General features: G+C 57.3%; 2 protein-coding genes across 2 annotated transcripts; both read left to right on the top strand.

Moving 5' to 3' along the window:
• The first annotated feature begins 1,454 nt into the window (after nt 1-1,454).
• LOC115503137 (Myb related transcription factor, partner of profilin) lies at nt 1,455-8,248 on the top strand. The gene is made up of 2 exons (XM_032591415.1): nt 1,455-1,994; nt 6,930-8,248. The coding sequence occupies exons 1-2, from the start codon at nt 1,496-1,498 to the stop codon at nt 7,625-7,627; spliced, it is 1,197 nt and encodes a 398-aa protein (XP_032447306.1). The 5' UTR covers nt 1,455-1,495; the 3' UTR covers nt 7,628-8,248.
• Nucleotides 8,249-11,904: 3,656 nt separating this feature from the next.
• On the top strand, nt 11,905-14,034 carry IRF2BP1 (interferon regulatory factor 2 binding protein 1). Its single transcript, XM_030299151.1, has one exon. It carries the CDS (start codon nt 12,223-12,225, stop codon nt 13,975-13,977), a length of 1,755 nt encoding a protein of 584 aa, XP_030155011.1. The 5' UTR covers nt 11,905-12,222; the 3' UTR covers nt 13,978-14,034.
• The last annotated feature ends 4,687 nt before the right edge of the window (nt 14,035-18,721 follow it).

Raw genomic sequence — 18,721 nt, 5'->3', positions numbered from 1 at the left:
GCCTGGGGTGGAATATCCCCAGGGTGCCCCGCCCCCGTGGGTACGAGTTGGCTGGCAGATCCAGGGCAGCCCCGCGCCGGGGCAGGTACGAGTGGGCGGCAATCCGGTTTCCTTACGCCCCCACCCCGCCCACACCGTTGTCATGGAAACGCAGCGCATCCCTTTAGCGTCGTCTCCCTCCCCTTTCTCCTAGAGAAGGGGACCCCAGCACAGTAAGAAGGCTGGGTTCGGCTGGAAGACTGGCCGAAAAGCGAGGACGCAGCTTGTGCTCAGCGCTCTCTCTCTCCATCGTTTCTCCCACTTCCTCCAAGGATTGCTACGCCTGCGCAGGGACGCAGCCCCGGGATACCAAAGCTAACTAGGAGCGAGGGGCACGCATGCGTGGACAGAGTTCCGCGCGAATGCTCTTGTGGCCTCAAGAAGCTAGGGGAACGGACGCAGCGCTAATGTTGCGCCTGCGCAGCTAAGCCCCCACGCGAGGAGGGCGGTGGAAGGCAATTCTGCGCTTGCGCCATGGGAGGGGCGTGAAACTCTAGCGGTAAGGGCGTTGGGGGCTGACTGGCGCTAGGTGCGCCTGCGCCATGGCTCTTGGGGCGGACGGGGGCGGGGCCCAGAGGGGGACCAGAGAGGAGGGGGGAGGGAAGAGGCCGCAGAAGCCCGAGCCTTGACCGACGGGCAGGCGGGGGCTGCGGCGGCGCCGGTGAGTGACCCGCGGCCCGACTCGGTCCCCACCCTCCACGACCCTCACTCTTCATGGAGTCCCCCATCGCCTCCGTTGTCCCCTCTTACTCCCGGACCCCTTTACCCCCAGAGATCTTCTTAATTCCTGGCAATCCCCAGAGCCCCCACAATCCCCGCAGACCCTAATCCCTAGTATTTGATAGTCCCAGCTTCTCCACTGTCCCAGGAGCCCCCAACTCCCCATTCTACCTGGACATCCCTTCTGAGGACCCCATCTCGTACCGTTCTTACAGACGTCCTATTGCCCCGGAGCCCCCAGAGCGCTCCTCTGCTCCAGATCCCCCCTTCTTGCTGCGTCTCTCCTTCAGCATCTCCTTACCCCCATGCTTCTTCGACCCCGAGACACCCCCATTCTCCCTCCATTTCGCTTTCTCCCATGCCCCCATTCTCCTCTAACTCCTGCAGACACCCCCTCTTCTTTCGCCTTTCCTCATTTCTCTCCACCCCTCCAGACCCTCCCCCAATTTCCATCAACTCCTCGGCGTGGCACTTTGCGCCGCGCGAGGCACAAGAGGAGCGCTCAGCGGGTGTCAGCTATTATTAGGCGCTCTGAATGTCCCCCGTGGCCCGTCGCCCCCGGCCACTCTCCGCCCCAACCCCTGGCCCCGGGGGCATTGGAGGCGGTGTCTGGGCGGCCGGGGTGGGGCTGGCGGCGCGCGGACGCCGAGCCCCCGCCAGCGCCGTGCGCCCTGTGCCCGCAGCGCCGGCGCCCCCCCATGCGCCAGGCGGCCGGACGGCGGCGTCGGGGGGCGCCATGGCCTCGGCGGCGGCGGGCGAAGCGGAAGAGACCACCCGGCTGCGCAAGCCGCGCTTTTCGTTTGAGGAGAACCAGATCCTGATCCGTGAGGTGCGCGCCCACTACCCACAGCTCTACGGCGCGCAGAGCCGTCGGGTGAGCGTGGCCGAGCGGCGGCGTGTGTGGGACGGCATCGCCGCCAAGATCAACGGCATCACCAGCTGGAAGCGCACTGGCCAAGAGGTGCAGAAGCGCTGGAATGACTTCAAGCGCCGCACCAAGGAGAAGCTGGCCCGCGTGCCGCACTCCACGCAGGGCGCCGGGCCTGCCGCCGAGGACGCCTTCTCCGCGGAGGAGGAGACCATTTTTGCCATCCTGGGGCCGGGAGTGGCGGCACCGGGAGCTGGTGCGGGAGCCGAGCAGCCCTCGGTGGCCGCTTCCTCACAGCCGTCAGCCGCAAGTGCGGGCACCCAACGCTACGTCTTGTCCGAGGACCGCAGGGAAGACCGACGGGCAGGTGAGTTCCTTCGGTGTCACCTTAGCCAGAGCAAGACAGTCGCGAACTCAGCTGTTTGCTCGGCACGGTTCCCCAGCTCTTTACGTGGCTTGCCCAAAGTCCCACAGCCCATGACTGTCAGCGTCATGAACGGAACCTAGAAGGCCTGGCTCCAGAGTCCACACCTGGGATTATCAGCACAGGCAGGATTTCATTAAACGTAATGTAGGGTAGTGACCAATGGAGGCTGACCGGGCTCCAGTCGTGACTTTGTCACTCAGCTGTGTCATTCTGGGTACGTTATCGCAGGTCAGTTTCCACATCTGTAAAATGGGGATTAAAAAAAAAAAAGCCCCCACCTCAAAAGCATGCTGTGAAGATTGAACGAGTTAATATGCGTGAATTGCTGAGTACAGCGCTTCCTGAACCTTCCTTGTTCGCTCTTGATAGGATTACCAATGCTGCGAGGTATGAACTATTTTGCCATTTTATGTATCAAAGCCTTAGAGAGGTTTGGTAACTTTCCCAAGGTCATGCCATGCATAGAGGAAGTGTGGAGAGCAGAGTACAAAGACATCCCACTTGGCCTTGACTCTGGCTTCTTATTTCTTCTACAGCTATTTCCCCAGCACCTCCCCTGTACTGGGCAGTGTTGGGGACACTGCGGTGAGGGAGACATCTCCAGCCCTGCCCTCCTGGGCCTGAGTTTGGGAGTCCCGAGGGGGCACCTAACCCAGGCTGGAGGTCAAGGAAGGCTTCCTGGAGGAGGAGACATCAGAAAAGCAGAGTGAGAATGAAGAGCTGAGGAAGTGTTGCTGGTAGAAGAAACAGCATGTAGAGTGGCTTTGAGACAAGAAAGCTTAGCCAGTTTAGGAACTGAGAAGTTTCCAAGTTCGAGGAAGGGGAAAGTAGAAAGATTGAAGAAATGTTTTGAGATGAGGTCAGAGAGGTCAGCAGAGGCCAGACAGTGAAGAATTTTATCCAGAATGCCATACGGAGTCACTGAAGGGTGTTTTGAGAAGGGGACGGAGGTGGATATGATCAAACAAGTTCAGGATCATGTGGTTCAGAGAGTTTCATTCATCCACCCAAGGTCACCCAGAAACTAAGTAGTAGAATTGGGACTCAAATGCAGGTTGTGTCCAACTCACAATGCATGCACTTAACCTAACCACTGGGCTAGATTGTCTGGCAATAACAACAACAATTAATATTGACTGAGAGTTAATGGGTATGCCGGAATTAGATCACAGGCAGTTTGTAAGTGAAGGTCGGAACTTTGGACTTTATCTTCAGGGCATTTGGGAGGCGTGAAAGTGTCTTAAGCAGGGGAGAGAGAGACACGATCACGTGGGACCCCTGTTCTCCACATGAATCTCAAACCTCATTGTTTCTGTCTGTGAAACGGCCACACTGAACCAGAGCAGAGACGGCAAACATTTTTTCGAGAGTCGTACAACTGTGTTCTTCCTGCATTAATTCAACAAATATTTATCGAGCACCTATTCTGAGGGAGGCGCTGTGGCAGATGCGGGGAATACCGTGGAGAAAAAGCCACCTTCCCTTTTCTTACGGAGCCAGCATTCCAGTTATTGGAGAAAGACACGAACAAACAACCCCAAAACAGATCACATACCAGGAGGTGATAAGAACTAAGAAGAAAAATAAAGCATGTTAAAAGGATAGGGAGTTGGGGTGCCTGGGTAGCTCGGTCCGGTTACGCGTCCAAATCTTGATTTCCGTTCAGGTCGTGATCTCACGGTTCGCAGGTTCGAGCCCCAGGCTGGCCTCCCCGCTGACAGTGCAAAAGCCTACTTGCAAGTCTGTGTCTCCCTCATTCCCTGCCCCTCCCCCCGCTAGCCCTCTCTCCCTCAAAAATAAATAAACATTAAACACACGAAAGAGGACAGTAAGTGATAGAAGGGGGTTGCTCTAGATCGTGTAGTCAAGGAGGGCTTCTCTGAGAAGGTGGAATTTGAGCAGAGACCTGAATAGAGAAATTGCAGCAAGTAGATAATCTGATAGAACAGCACTTGAGCCAGAGGAAGCAGTATATGCAAAGGCCCGGAGGCAGGAACGTGCTTAAAGCATCCTTGATTAGAACCTCACGCAAATTACCCACTGCGTAAAATTCATAAAAGATGAACAGGCTTTGATTGAAAGACTGGAATGGGGCCTGGGGCGGCCTGAGGTGTCTGTGTTGACACTAGAGGAGAGCTCGGGTTAATTTATCTCTGACCTAATATTTGAAAACAAAAAAACAAACAGTCACAGCATTGAAGATGCACTGTGCCTGGGGTGATTCAGTTAATCCCTGTGATGGCCCTCAGGGAGAGGTTCTGTTATTGGGTCAGTTGGTCCTTTGCCTGCTTATGGCGCGCGCGCCCACACACACACATACACACACCTATTTTACAGGTGGGGAAATGGAGGCCCAAAGGTTGCAAATAAATGATTTTACATGTGGCAGTGGCCCTTCCGTGACCCCTGTGGGCACGAAGTGTGGGCCATTTTCTATTCTATGGTTCAGTAGGCTAGAAGAACAGTATTCCAGAGTGGCAACAATCCTCACACCCCTCATGAGGGGGACTTACCACTCTTGAGCCCTCAAATGCCTCTTCTCGCATTCACCAGCACTGTGGTGTCTCTCTGGGCCTCAGGTCTCTGCATCTGTAAAATGGGATGATAATGGCAGCACATACCCCTTCCCCTCCGCCCCCCGCCCGCAGGAGAATGGCTGAGAGGACTCACTGAAATGACGTAGGAGGAAAGCATAGCCGCTTCGCCCAGGGCCTGGCCAGGAAAGTGTCCAACAAGTGTTAGCTCTGGTTATCATCTCTCTCCGTGCCTCCCCCACCTCCTCTGCCTGCCTGGTCCAGGGAGGCTGGACCCCCAGCATTGAAGGCTGGAGGGGATTGGCTGTTTCTGCAATAGGAGAGCAGGGAGATCAGATATGGCCTAGGAGCAGGAAGCAGGCTTCTCTGAGGAAGGACTATCTGAACTGGCCAAGAGGCCATGCAAGGGGGATACTCTTAATAGAGGGAACCTCACGTACACTCTCCCTGAGGCAAGGAAGAGGGACCGAAAGGGGTAAGGGCTAGGGCTTTGTAGCCTTAGGGGCTGGACTGTCCCCTGTGGGTGCTGGGGAGCTGTGGGAGGGTTGCAGCAAGGACCTGGGGCCTGGGGCCCCAATCCGTGCTGACTCCTTGGAAGCCACAGTTCTTTTTTCATTAAAGAAAACATTTTGTGCTGGACATTGTTCTAGGCGCTGGGTAAACAGCAGTGAACAAAACAAAGCCCTGCCTGATGGAGCTGACATCAGGAGGAGGAGACAGACAACAAACAGAGCGACCCCATGCCAGGTGGAGATAAGTGCTAATAAAAGAAATCAGGTAGGGTTAGGAGAGAGAAGAGGACAGAGCCGGGAAATGCTGTCGACAGAAGGTCAAGGAAGATCTTCCCAAGGAGGCCGCATTTGAGCAGAGGAGCTGAGAGAGAGGGAGCCAGGAAGGTGTCTGGGGAAAGGTCTTTCCAGGCCAAGGAACAGCAAATGCAAAGGCCCCGAGGCAGGAGCAGGCGTATTGTGTGTGTGGACCGACAAGAAGGCCAGTGTGGCTGGAGCCTAGTGAGTGAGACAGAGAAGGGAAGGGGTAGAGATGAGGTCAGGGAGGCACTGGAGCAAATTGTGCGGAGCCTTGAGAGCCTCAGGGACTTTGCTTTTAGTCTGAGACATGAGAGCCCCAGGAAGCTTTCAAGCGGAGAAAGACAACATCTGACTTGTATTTGTTAAACACCTTTATCGAGATACAGTTCCCATACTGTACCGCCACCCCTTTAAAGAGGACAGTGCGGTAGCTTTTAGCATCCTCGTGGAGTTGTGCAACCATCACCACTATCAATCTTAGAACATTTTCGTCACCCGAAAAAAAAACCCCGCATCTCTCAGCCATCGCCCCCACCTGGCCCCCCCAGCTCTGCCCAGCCCCAGGCAACCACTAATCTACTTTCTGTCTCTGGTAGATTTGCCTGTTTGGACATTTCCTATACATGGATCCTCGGATATGTGGTCCTCTGTGGGTAGCGTAACTGACACGTATATTGTTTGGACCTCTGAGACTTTGGAGGAGACCGGCGACCCAGTCGAGGAAGCAGTTGCAAAAGTCCCAAGCGGGAAATGCGGGTGGTTGGACTAGGAGGGGCTTGTGGAGGTGGATGGAAGCGGGACGTTGAAATAGTTTGAAGGCAGAGCCAGTGACCATTGTACACGGACAGTGTCTTGGGCGAGAAACAGAGTGAAAGTTGTAGCCCCCAGCGGCTGGAAGGATGGGGCTGTCATCAGCAGCGATGGGGGGTGGCGGAGCCAGGAGCGGGATGTGAGAGGGTCAGGAGCTCAGCTCCAGGCAGGAGAGTGTGAGGCAATACTAGACCATCGAGGGGCTGTGTGGCCGGTACACAAATGGAGCAGAGGTTTCAGGCAGGGCCCGGAAATCTGAAAGCCTCTGTATGCAGACTCTGTCCAAGTTCATGAGCGTGAGTGAAGTCTCAGGTGACAGGAGACGCGTGCGGAAGCCCAGCGGGCTTGGGGTTGAGGGTTGAACTGGTACAGACCACAGCTGAGGGAGAAATCCCACCACCCGGCCAGAGAGAGCCCGAGGAGGAGGTGTGTGGTGGGGGGAGCGTCCAGATAGTTGGAGGAGCCTTCTAGAATGTTGGTTCTGCCTGGCTCCAGCAGGGGACCTCCAGGACCCTGTTTCCACCAAGGCTGGCATCAGCCACCAGGTGGTCATTCGCTATATTGTTTTTCTCCCCTGTGTTCTCCTCCAAGGCACCATCGGACTTGGGTTTTGAAAAGATGGCTCTGGGGCCAGGGTGGGTGGGAGGTGGAAAGGGGAAATCGAGACACATGGTGGGGGGAGGGGGGGTCACGTCACCTTACCTACATCTCTCTCTCCACAGATACACCAGCCCACAGCAAGGGGGGCTCCAGCAGCCCCGAGCAGTGGGCCCGGCCCTCCTGCAGCCCCCAGGAAGGGGGCTGCCCGCCACCCAAGGAGCGTGAGTCCCCGCCCCCTCCGGCCCTGCAGACCGTGCAGCTGCCGCGCCTGGCCTTGTCTCCTCCGCCCCCGGCCCCTCCACCGCCACCACCCCAGCCGCCTCAGCAGGTCCACGTGGCACCCTCGTCCCCCAGCCCACCACCTCCTCCACTGCCACCACCCACGCCCTCGGCCCCGGACCCCTCCCTGGACTTCCTGCGGGCCCAGCAGGAGACGGCCAACGCCATCCGGGAGCTGGCTGGCACCCTTCAGCAGGGACTGGCCAAACTGAGCGAGGCCCTCAGCGCCCTACTGCCCCTTCTGCCCGGAACCGCTGTCGACAGGCTGCCCCCGCCCCCGCCCCCGCCCCCACCCCCCAGGCCCCTCTTGCCCCCGCCTACCCCGAAAGCGGAGATCACCCCAGAGCCCGTGTCCGTGGTGGCTGCCGTGGTGGACGGAGCGGTGGTAGCAGCCAGGGGGGTGATCATCGCCCCTAGGAGCGAGGAGGCGGGGGCCCCCCGGCCTCCCCCGGCTCCCCTTCCTCCGCACGACTCACCCCCACACAAGAGGAGGAAAGGTTTCCCTACACGGAAGAGGCGGGGGCGTTGGAAATCTCCCTGAAATCTGCTGTTGGGTTCGAGCTCCTTCTGCCTGTACCTCCTCCCCACCCCCACCCCCAGCTTAGCCCAGTGGAGGAGGGCGACGCACCTTCCCCATCTCGGCTGCACCCTGGCTCCCTGCTGCGGGGGGGCGCGAGCACCCCACTCCCTATACTAGTTAGTGCCTGATTCTCAGGGGGGCTTGTTGATGGGTCCCCCACCCCTTTCTCCAGTACAGCGCTGTCTGCCTGGCTGCTTCCCTGAACCCTAACTTCTAAGCCATCAATTTTAACGTTATTTATTATTGCCCTTTGTGGGTTGCGGAGAGAACCTCTCGGGTCTGCACATGCGCCCCCCTTCCCTAACAGCTCCTGGTCTTGACTTGAAGAGAATTGACCCGTAGGGGCCTCCTCACCTCCCCAATCCAGACTTTGGAGGGGGTGGGAGTCGCAAGACAAATCAGAATATGGATGACAAAGGATATAGCAGTCTGTACCCTAGGGAGAGGGGGGCAGAGTTCTCACTGGGGAGATACAGGTTGGGCCCTCTGCCTCCCATTGCAGTCTCTGACTTCCAGAGCTCAACCCCCTCATTTCTCCCCAGTGGTGACAAGATATGAATAAACTTATTTTTAATACAATTACTTTGGGCTCTGAGACAGGCCTGGGGTTTCAGCACCTACACCTGTCCCCCTCACCACCCTCCCTCCCCCAACCCTGCCTCCATGGACAGTGGCATCCCTTTGAAGTTGGGAGGCTGGTGATTTTCCAGCTTTTTTCTCTTTCTTTCTTTCTTTCTTTCTTTCTTTCTTTCTTTCTTTCTTTCTTTCTTTCTTTCTTTTTTTCTTCCTCCTTTCTTTCCTTCCTTCCTTCCTTCCTTCCTTCCTTCCTTCCTTCCTTCCTTCCAGCCATCAGATCCTGTGTTCAAATCTTATTCCAACTTATTCATCCTTCCCATACCAGCCTAAGTGTCCTCTCCTCCAGGAGAGCTTTCTGGATTTCCTCCTCCAGGCTAGGATGGGTCTGCTCAGATTATCTTCTAGTGTCCTCTGTCCTCTAAATGAATACATGCCTTTATCTGTTTAAAGCTGCCCCCCCACACACCCCCACCCCCTTTTCATGAAGGCAAGAGCTGGTTTTCTTTTTTACTCCCAAACCTGCTGGAAAGCAAAGTAGCCAATAACCACCACCCTGAAATCAGTCATACCTGGCTCCGTCCCTGGTGCTGCCCTGGCCAGCTGTGTGGGGCTCCCTTTTCCTTGTCTGTAAAATGGGCATAAAAATGTAGGCGTCTACATCTACATTCTATGTTCATCCTTCAGGTCTCAGCTCAAATATTGCTGCCTCAGGAAACTCTTTTCTGGCACTCCCTCTCCCCTAGCAGTCGGGGGGTGGGGGGGGGTAGGGAGGTAGGGAGAATGCAGTTAAATAATCATTTGAGTAAATTTAAGTTGAATGTCTGCCTCCATCACCAGGATGAGCCTTGTCAGGGCAAGGCCTGAACGTATCTCAGTCACTGCTGTGTCCTCAGCCTTGCCCAACACAGAAGAGGGTTGCATCTTTGAATTAATGAGCAGCTTAAAAAACAGTCTCCATATATGTATGCTGTTCCTTTTCTGGGCCAGGCACCATGCTAAACGTTTATATGCGTGTTTTCATTTTAACTTGGAGCTATCCAATGAAGAGCAACTTCTACAGCGTCTCTGTCCTGAGAAGTGTAGGGACTTGCCCTAAACTTGCCAGGGGACAATCCCAATTCAGCCCACCTGAAGCCCAACTCTGGCCAGAACTCTTGACGACCCCCCCCCCCCCCCCCCCCCCCCCCCGCGGAGGAGTGTTTACTGAAGAATGGCTTAAACGCAATTTTAGGTGATCCCTGAATGGCCTCTTTAGTGGTTCCATACATAGTGTTAACTTGATTAAAATGTAGCTAGTACATAAAAAAAACGTAGGACTGTGCCCATAATACAGACATACCTCGTTTTATTGCGCTTCGCAGATACTGCATTTTTTTTTTTAAGTTTATGTATTCGTTTTGAGAGAGAGAAAAGGAGAGAGAACACAAGCAGGGAGGAGCAGATAGAAAATCCCAAGCAGGCTCCGCACTGTCCGCGAAAAGCCTGATGCAGGGCTCAGACTCACCAACCATGAGGTCATGACCTGAGCTGAAATCAAGTGGGACGCTTAACTGACTGAGCCCCCCCCCCCCCCGGGCGCCCCAGATACTGCATTTTTTTACAAGTTGAAGGTTTGTGGCAACCCCGCCACAAGCAAGTGTATCAGTATCCCTTTCCCAACAGCCGCTCACTTGTATCTGTGTCACATTTGGATAATTCTTTGACTATTTCAAATTTTCTCATTATTATCACATTTGTTACGGTGCTGTGTGATCAGGGACAAAATCTGCAAGCTCAGACGATGGTGACCATCTTTTTTGGCAATAAAGTATTTTTTAGAAGTTTTTTTTTTTTTTTTAACGTTTATTTTTGAGAGAGTTAGAGCGTGAGCAGGGGAGGGGCAGAGATAGAGGGAGAGAAAGAATCCGAAGCAGGCTCTAAGCTGGCTCGAGCTCACCAACTGTGAGTTCGTGACCTGAGTGGAAGTGGGACACTTAACCGACGGAGCCACCTAGATGCCCCAGCAATAAACATATTTTTAAATTAAGGTATGTACCTTGTTTCTTTGGACATAATGCTGTTGCACACTTAATACGTGACAGCCTAAACTTAACTTTTAGATGCACAGGAAAAACCGGAACGTTTGTTTGACTTGCTCTATTGTGCTACTTGCTTCATTGCCAAGATTTGTTGTATCGTGGTAGTCTGGAGGGAGAATGCAATATTTCCGAGGTATGCCTGTATTGCTCAGGACGAGGCAAAAGTAGATGGCCTTTTTTCCCATGGGAGTCCATATAAAGAAAAGAATACAGGTGGTGAGTGAAATTGCAAAGCTGAGGCTGATGTTTGGAGAACAAGATCACAGCGGCTGTGATTGCAGCGGGCTGGGGGAGAGGAAGCAGACAGTCCGATTAGTTTGAAAACCAGTAACGAATGCAGCTCTGGCAAGTCACGTAAATACTTTTGAGCGCTTATCACGGACCCAGGCTTAGCGGACAGAAAGAGGGTGATGGGGGGTTAGAACCCGAAGACTTGCCTCTCCTCCCCTCCCTACTCTTCCAGTCTGACTCCCACTGTTCCAGATGTTGAGAAGAAAAACCTGGGCGGGGGGGGGGGGGGAGTCCCCAAAGCCCGGTTGGGCCGATCAGGGAATGAGCGCTCAAGGCTGGAGAAAGGTGGTTTCCCCGGAAACTAACCCCATAACTCTTAACTCGCCATCTCTGGCCTCCGTCCCTTCCCCCCAAATTAGGGAGCAGTAGAGGGTGAGGATTTCCTCAACCCAGTGCTCCGAAAAAACGTAAAGCCACCCCAAAATTGAGCCGGGGGTGGAAGACAGCGGGAATCGGGAAGGCCTGCCCCCACCTCCCATTCAGCGGAAGTGCGTCGTTTGTCCTCGCTGCAGAGCATTTTGGGAATTGTAGTGAGTGGTTGATGGGGCTGGCAGGGAGAGATGCAGTGTAACCCTTTGTAGACCAGAGCGCGCCGGCAGAACTGGAAGAGAGTTCGAGGGCGCTCGACCACTCTCTTTAATGGATGAGGCAACTGAGGCAGAGGCCTTGACCGAGAGGCCTTCGTTCTTCCCCTTTCTCCCGCTGTTGCCAGCCCCATTCCGAGAATGGTATACAAGAGTTGAGGAAAACGAACTGCCATGCAGAACCCTCCTTCCCCCAGTTGCCAGCTTCCCGTCCCCCTACCCCGAAACCGTCCAATCAGAGCCCCTCCGCCCCGCCCCAGGAGATGCTGCCTTCCTAACCAGTCATTGGCCCACCTCTGATGGGCGGGGAACGGAGCCTCAGAAAGAGCAAGACTTTTGCCTAAAGCTGCACAGCAAGTCGGAACAGAAATTATGCGCGCGGAACCCTGTCCACTTCCTACCATTTCTGAACCCGTGGCAGCTCTGGCCATTCATATCTCCTTTCCGCCCCCAAACCCTGTGCCGGAGCTCCGCGAAGCGCGCCGAACTCCCTGCCCCGCCGTGATGAGTGGTCGGGTTTGCGCGTCGGAGAGGCGGCGAGCCCACTCCCTCTGCCGCCGGCTGTCCCCTTTAAGAATCAGCCCCGGCGGGACTACGTTTCCCAGAAGGCTTTGCCGGCGCGTTATGTAACTTTCCCTGCGAAGCGGCCTCTGGGGCAGAAGGAGGTGGAGGCGGCGACGGCCGTTGCAACGGCGGCGGCGTCGGCGGCGGGAGCGGCGGGAGCCCGAGGCGGCGGCGCCCGCGGCCCATCGCGGGGCCCGAGCTGTGCGCCTCGGCCGGGAGCCCGGACCGGGCGGGGGCGCCGACGTGCCTCTAACAAGCTTTTCAAGGAGGCGGGAGTGAGGAAAAAGGCTTAGGGCCCAGGGGGCGGGGAAGGGGGGCCGGGCCTGGATCGGCGGGGAGGCCGAGCCGGAGGCCTGACTGTGGCTCGCGCGGTCCGGGGGACACGAATCAAACGTCGGCGGCGCGGATCGTACGTCGGCGGCGGGTGGAACGCCGAGGCTCGGCGGCGCGCGCGCGGGGGGTCATGGCGTCGGTGCAGGCGTCCCGCCGCCAGTGGTGCTACCTGTGCGACCTGCCCAAGATGCCGTGGGCCATGGTGTGGGACTTCAGCGAGGCTGTGTGTCGCGGCTGCGTGAACTTCGAGGGTGCGGATCGCATCGAGCTGCTCATCGACGCTGCCCGCCAACTCAAACGCAGCCACGTGCTCCCCGAGGGCCGCTCTCCCGGGCCCCCCGCCCTCAAGCACCCGACCACTAAGGACCTGGCTGCGGCCGCTGCACAGGGGCCTCAGTTACCGCCTCCGCAGGCCCAGCCCCAGCCGTCAGGAACAGGCGGCGGCATCTCTGGCCAGGACCGCTATGACAGGGCCACCTCGTCGGGCCGCCTCCCCCTACCCTCGCCCGCCCTGGAGTACACCCTGGGGTCCCGCTTGGCTAATGGGCTGGGCCGCGAGGAGGCCGTGGCGGAGGGGGCGCGAAGGGCCTTGCTTGGCTCTATGCCCAGCTTGGTGCCCCCCGGGCTGCTGGCAGCTGCGGTGTCTGGCCTGGGAAGCCGAGGCCTGACGCTGGCACCCGGCTTGAGTCCTGCCCGTCCAGCTTTTGGCTCCGATTTCGAGAAGGAGAAGCAGCAGAGGAATGCGGACTGTCTGGCAGAACTGAACGAGGCCATGCGTGGCCGGGCAGAGGAGTGGCACGGGCGCCCCAAAGCGGTGCGGGAACAGCTGCTGGCGCTGTCAGCCTGTGCCCCCTTCAACGTCCGCTTCAAGAAGGATCACGGGCTGGTGGGGCGGGTGTTCGCTTTTGATGCCACTGCCCGCCCGCCCGGCTACGAGTTCGAGCTGAAGCTTTTTACCGAATACCCCTGTGGTTCTGGCAACGTGTATGCGGGAGTCCTGGCCGTGGCGCGCCAGATGTTTCACGACGCTCTGCGGGAGCCGGGCAAGGCTCTAGCCTCCTCAGGCTTCAAGTACCTCGAATATGAACGGAGGCACGGCTCCGGGGAATGGCGCCAGCTGGGGGAGCTGCTGACCGACGGTGTCCGCAGCTTCCGAGAGCCAGCTCCTGCCGAGGCCCTGCCCCAGCAGTACCCAGAGGCAGCCCCTGCAGCTCTGTGTGGCCCACCGCCGCGAGCCCCGTCCCGGAACCTGGCGCCCACGCCACGCCGTCGCAAGGCATCCCCTGAGCCCGAGGGTGAGGCGACTGGGAAGATGACCACCGAGGAGCAGCAGCAGCGGCACTGGGTAGCACCCGGTGGCCCGTTCTCCGCCGACACCCCTGGTGTGCCCTCACCCATCGCCGCCCTGAAGAATGTGGCCGAGGCCCTGGGCCACTCCCCCAAGGACCCTGGCGGGGGCGGGGGCCCCGTGCGCGCTGGGGGTGCCAGCCCCGCAGCTTCCTCCGCAGCCCAGCCTGCGACCCAGCATCGTCTAGTGGCCCGCAATGGTGAAGCCGAAGTCAGCCCCACAGCTGGGGCAGAAGCGGTCAGCGGGGGTGGTAGCGGCACGGGGGCGACCCCCGGGGCACCCCTGTGCTGTACCCTGTGCCGGGAGCGGCTGGAAGACACCCACTTCGTCCAGTGCCCCTCAGTGCCCGGACACAAGTTCTGCTTTCCCTGCTCAAGGGAGTTCATCAAGGCACAGGGCCCTGCTGGGGAGGTGTACTGCCCCAGTGGGGACAAGTGTCCCCTGGTGGGCTCCTCTGTCCCCTGGGCCTTCATGCAGGGCGAGATCGCCACTATCCTTGCTGGAGACATCAAGGTTAAGAAAGAACGGGACCCCTAGGCCACCACTGCCACCAGTCTACTGCGTCCTACCCCCTTGCCACCCACCGCTGCTGCGGATAAATTATTCCCTCCCCGACCCAACCCAGTGCTACCCCCACCTGTGTACATACCCCTTCCTCATCCCGGATGGTTCCCTGGGGTAGATGCATTGAGGGTGGGGGGAGAAAGCTTGTGGCTTCTGCCCAAGGGGGTGTTTGGGGTCCCTTGGCCCCTCCAGTTTCCCTCTCCCCTCCTTGGCTTGGCTTTGCTGCTGCTTATAGTCGGGGGAGAGGTGCCCCCCTCCTCCTCGAGAAGGGGCCTCCTGAAATCTCGCTCTTTATAAACAAAGCAAAAGCATTTTATTGCCCCCCCCCTCCCGCCCCCTTTTCCTCCTTCAATAAACCGAAAGATGGTTTTTTTTTTTTTTCCTTCTTGGTCCCTTAGTTGTGTGAGACGCTGCGCCCCCTTTGGGACCGAACTGATCCTGCAGGGAAAGGACGATGCGTGGTAGCCTCCAGGTGGCGCCCTCCACTCAGGCGGGCCCCTTGGCGCTTTTCAGAAGTGCTGGCCACTGGTCTAGCGGTCTAGCCATCTGCCCGTTTTCCAGATGACAGAACTGAGGCTTAGAGAGCACGGGAAGCTCCTTGCATGGGAACCAGAGCCATGCTCGGGAATTAGGTTTCTCTTCTGGTCCCGCCCCTGTATCTACCCAAGGTGTGGGGGACTAGCGCCCGCGAGGGGAGGGGAAAGGAGAGAGGCATTAGGAGGCTTCCTAGAAGGGATGGGCAGTGAGTTCTTGCTCAGCAGGCAGAGAATTACGTTACATTGCTTAGAGGGACTGCCCTAGGAAAGAGGAAAATTACCTCCATGGGGTACACTAACAGGATCCCTGGAAACAAGGTGACTGCATCCCACCTCTGGTGGTGCCCTGAGCTGCGTTGCTCGCACCCATCTTGGGAGACCAGTCTCAACGGTGGCCATCCTAGGACACCGTGACTGGCAGGGTGAAAGGCACTCCCCCCCGCGGCAGCCTCTGATGTGCGCGGCCTTGTCCCGCACCTGTCCCGACGGGCTGATCATTAACCAGGACTTCCTGCTCTCTGGCGTCAAGGGGCGGGGCCTGAGCAGGCTGCGGCAAAGCAAGGGTTAAGGGGAGGGGGCTGCCCCAAGAGCCCAGCCTAGACCCCCGCGGTGTCTCTGCGACCCTGAAGTGGAGACTGCGGGAAGGGGGAATGCGGGGCGCCAAGGCCAGTGGATGGACAGAAAGATGGGGGGGGGGGGATTGTAGTGTGTCCTTTGACCGCACAGCACTGTCCTACAGCCCTGAAACCCCAGGTTGCCCCGGATCTCAGGAACACGGGTGTTCCACCGCCGAAATCTGGAAGACCTTAAAGTCTGGACCCATCTGGTTGGTTATCCACGTGACCGACGCACACATCTTGCAGAGTCACATGGCCCAAATCCCAAACATTAAGGACCCTGGGACTTTGTCCTCCGCATCTGGAGGACGCTCAACTCTTAAACCGCCAGCTCTTGGGCTGAAGGGTCCCCTCCCCTCCCCCAGCCATCAGGTCTCAGGTGTTCTGTCACCCCCGGTACTGCCAGCCTGGGCCCTGGGCAGGGCTGGGAAAACCACCCCTGATTAAATATACAGGCGATAAGCCTGGGGCAAGGGAGACGCTGGATGGAGCTCCAGGCCTGGGCACCCATCCCTGGCAATCTTGTGGCCTCCCCTGCCCCAGCTCTGTAGACCCAAGCACTGGGTAGTTCCCCCTCCCCCATCCCCAGGGCGAGAGGCCTCCAGACGCCAGGGTCCCCAGTGAGGGCTAAAGAGCTATGGAGGACACCTGGTCCTTTAAGAACAGCTGGTAGGGGGGTGGGCAGGGGAGTCACCCCCAGCCAGGCTGGTGTGTGTATTCTAGATAGAGGTTGAGTTAACCATTAACGGAGCAGACGGCCTGACCTGTGTGGGTGTGGGGGGCTGAATCAGTCCCCCTTCCCCCAGTGCCAGGGTGGGGCCAGAGCGGAGGGATTCTGGATGTATTGGGGGGATCCGTGAGTAGGGGAAGAGACTTCCAGAAAGGAGACACAGACAGACCCAGGGAAAGATGGGAGACAACAGAGGTGGAAAGGTATAGAAAAACCAGCTCACTGGAAGAGGACAGACCCAGAGGGGGACAAGAGAGCTCAAAGACCCTCTTGAGATGGAGGAAACGAGGTAAAAACAGAGGGACAGACAGACGTTCAGAAGAGAGAAATACCCAGATAGGTGCAGAGAGCCTGAGATACACAGATGAGACACCAAGAATAGAGACCTAGAAGGAGGGAGAGAGCATTTGAAAGCAGGAGAAAGGGGAGACTGTGAAATCAAGGAAAGGTTCGGGTTTAAACTAGAGAGTTAAGACATCTTGAAACTCAAGTTCTGCGAAGACAGATCGTTTCTCGGCCTTCTGGCTAAGATCAAGTGAAGTTCTACGAGGCAGAGGGAGAGAATGGAGGTCTGTGAAGACGAGCGAGGCTGGGTCTGTCTCGATCAGTTGGTCCCCACGACAAGGCCTGGCTCGCTCCTACTCATCCCTCGGGTCTCTGCTCAGCTACCACCTCCTCCGGGAAGCCCTCCTTGGCCCCCAAGCTGTGTCAAGTACCATTTCTGGGCTCTCACAGACCCTGCACTCCCCTATCCCGGGCCCTGCACATTCTGGATCGTCATTGGGAAATCGACTGTGGGCCCCATGAGGACAGGGTTAAAGCCGTCTCAGTCACCACTATGAACCCAGCATTGCCTAGCACAGGGCTAGTTTAAAGGACGGATAGGGAACAGCAGGAAACAGAATGCAGCCCCTACTCTCATGGAGCTGACGTTCATGTAAGAGGTACAGACAGACCCATAAAATGTGACAGCCATGGAGTCCTAAGAAGAAAAAAGAAACCAGGGGAAGGGGATAGAGAGTGATGGAGGTTGCTGCCACAAAGGAGGAGGTAGAGAAGGGCTCACTGAGGAGATGACACTAAATTGAAGGAAGCGAGGGAGCAAGCCGGGGGAAATCTAGGGGGATAGCGCATGCAAAGGTTCTGAGGCAGGAGTCTGCTTGGTTTGTTCCAGAAGCAGCCAGGTGGCCAGGGCAGCCATGGCAAAGGGGAGAGGTAGAAGAATGAGGTCAGAGTGGGGCGCGTGACTGGCTCAGTCAGTAGAGCATGTGACTCTTGATCTCGGGGTTGTAAGTTCGAGCCCCACGTTGGGCGTAGAGATTACTTAAAAACGAGATCTTAACGGGGTGCCTGGGTGGCTCAGTCGGTTAAGCGTCCGACTTTGGCTCAGGTCATGATCTCGAGGTCTGTGAGTTCGATCCCTGTGTCGGGCTCTGTGCTGACAGCTCAGAGCCTGGAGCCTGTTTCCAATTCTGTGTCTCCATCTTGCTCTGCCCCTCCCCCACTCGTGCTCTGTCTCTCTTGCTCTCAAAAATAAATAAAACATAAAAAAAATTTTTAATGAAAAAAATAAGATCTTAACCAAGAAACAGAAAAAGAATGGGGTCACAGGGATAGCAGGGAAGCATCGGCCACGGTAAGGACTTTGGGTTATATTTTCATAGGAAGGGAAAGAGCGCTGAGTAAAGAGATAACAGCCGTGAGACAGTAATTGCAAAGAATCAGCTGGGATGGACGGCATCTCATTTGTCTGTGTCTGGGGCTCAACAGAGGGCCTAGCACATGTGCCCAACAACAGCGTGTGCACAAGCGAATACGGCCCAAACCAGCAGAGAAAAAGTCAGAATGACATTAGATGGATGGACAGACTCCCAGGGAGAAGCCAGGTAAGGACCCGGGGGACACCCAGGGACAACAGACACAGACAGACAGCAGCCGGCTGAGAAGTCCCATTCCTTCCCCACCCGGAAAGCTTCCCTGCAGCTGGAAAAGTCCCCAGGCCCCCCTGCCCGCCTCGCCCGTGGCGTGCCCACTCACACCTCAGGCAGAGGAAGCTGGCAGGCCCCACAGGAACCTTTCTGTGCGGGAGGGGGGGGAGTGGAGGCGGGCGGGTAGCAGGGACGAAGGGAGAGGAGTGGCGGGCGGGCAGGCAGCGGGCAGTGGCTACACAAAGGCCCCAGTGTCTGCCCCTCCTGCCCCCGGGTACAGATATAAATAATATGTACATATACCTTTATATATATACCAGCGGGCTGGGGGCGGGAGGCTGGGGGCCACGCATTTTCCCAAGGGCCCCAGGATGACAGAAGCTGGCTCCTGTGGGGGTTGGGGGCTCAGAGACACACACAGAGAGTGGCCAAGAGTGAGAGACATGGGCTGAGAAGGACACAGTGACAGGAGGAGAGAGAAAAACTTCTCAAGTATGAAAGAGCAACAGAAGGACTGGCAGAGAGAGATACAGAGTCAGCGACCCGAGGGGCAGGGAGAGAAGGCAGACTCCAAGGGAGACGGACCAGGAAAAGGGAGAGATCGACCTTCACCGAGAAAGAACAGAGAAAGATGGAGTAGAGGGGACAGTGGCAGAATGAAGGCAAAGGTCATTCCAGAGAAAGGCAGAGCCACAGAGAAAGGGACAAGCCAGAGAGAGACAGACGGAGAGAGAAGACAGACAGAGAGACAGGGCTGGGCCGAGGCTGGGGGCTTGGGAGGCTGGTGACCGTGGGTGAGAGGAGGGTCAGGGCAAGTCTCCAGTTTGGGGACAGCGCCCGTGGGGCTCTGGCGCAGCCCGGTCCGGGGCAGGCTGAGGGACAGGGAGCAGAGGTGAGGGAGGTGGC

The sequence above is a fragment of the Lynx canadensis genome, chromosome E2 (assembly GCF_007474595.2).
Source record: "Lynx canadensis isolate LIC74 chromosome E2, mLynCan4.pri.v2, whole genome shotgun sequence".
Taxonomy (NCBI): Eukaryota; Metazoa; Chordata; class Mammalia; order Carnivora; family Felidae; genus Lynx; species Lynx canadensis.
The sequence above is the reverse complement of the archived record's forward strand: the minus strand, read 5'-3'. Positions and strand labels throughout refer to the sequence as shown.

Bases quoted from the DNA above. Each gene is read 5' to 3' on its own strand.
- LOC115503137 (XM_032591415.1), top strand. From the start codon at position 1,496: ATGGCCTCGGCGGCGGCGGGCGAAGCGGAAGAGACCACCCGGCTGCGC. The intron at 1,995-6,929 runs GTGAGTTCCTTC...CTCTCTCCACAG, and splicing joins CAGGGAAGACCGACGGGCAG to ATACACCAGCCCACAGCAAG.
- IRF2BP1 (XM_030299151.1), top strand. From the start codon at position 12,223: ATGGCGTCGGTGCAGGCGTCCCGCCGCCAGTGGTGCTACCTGTGCGAC.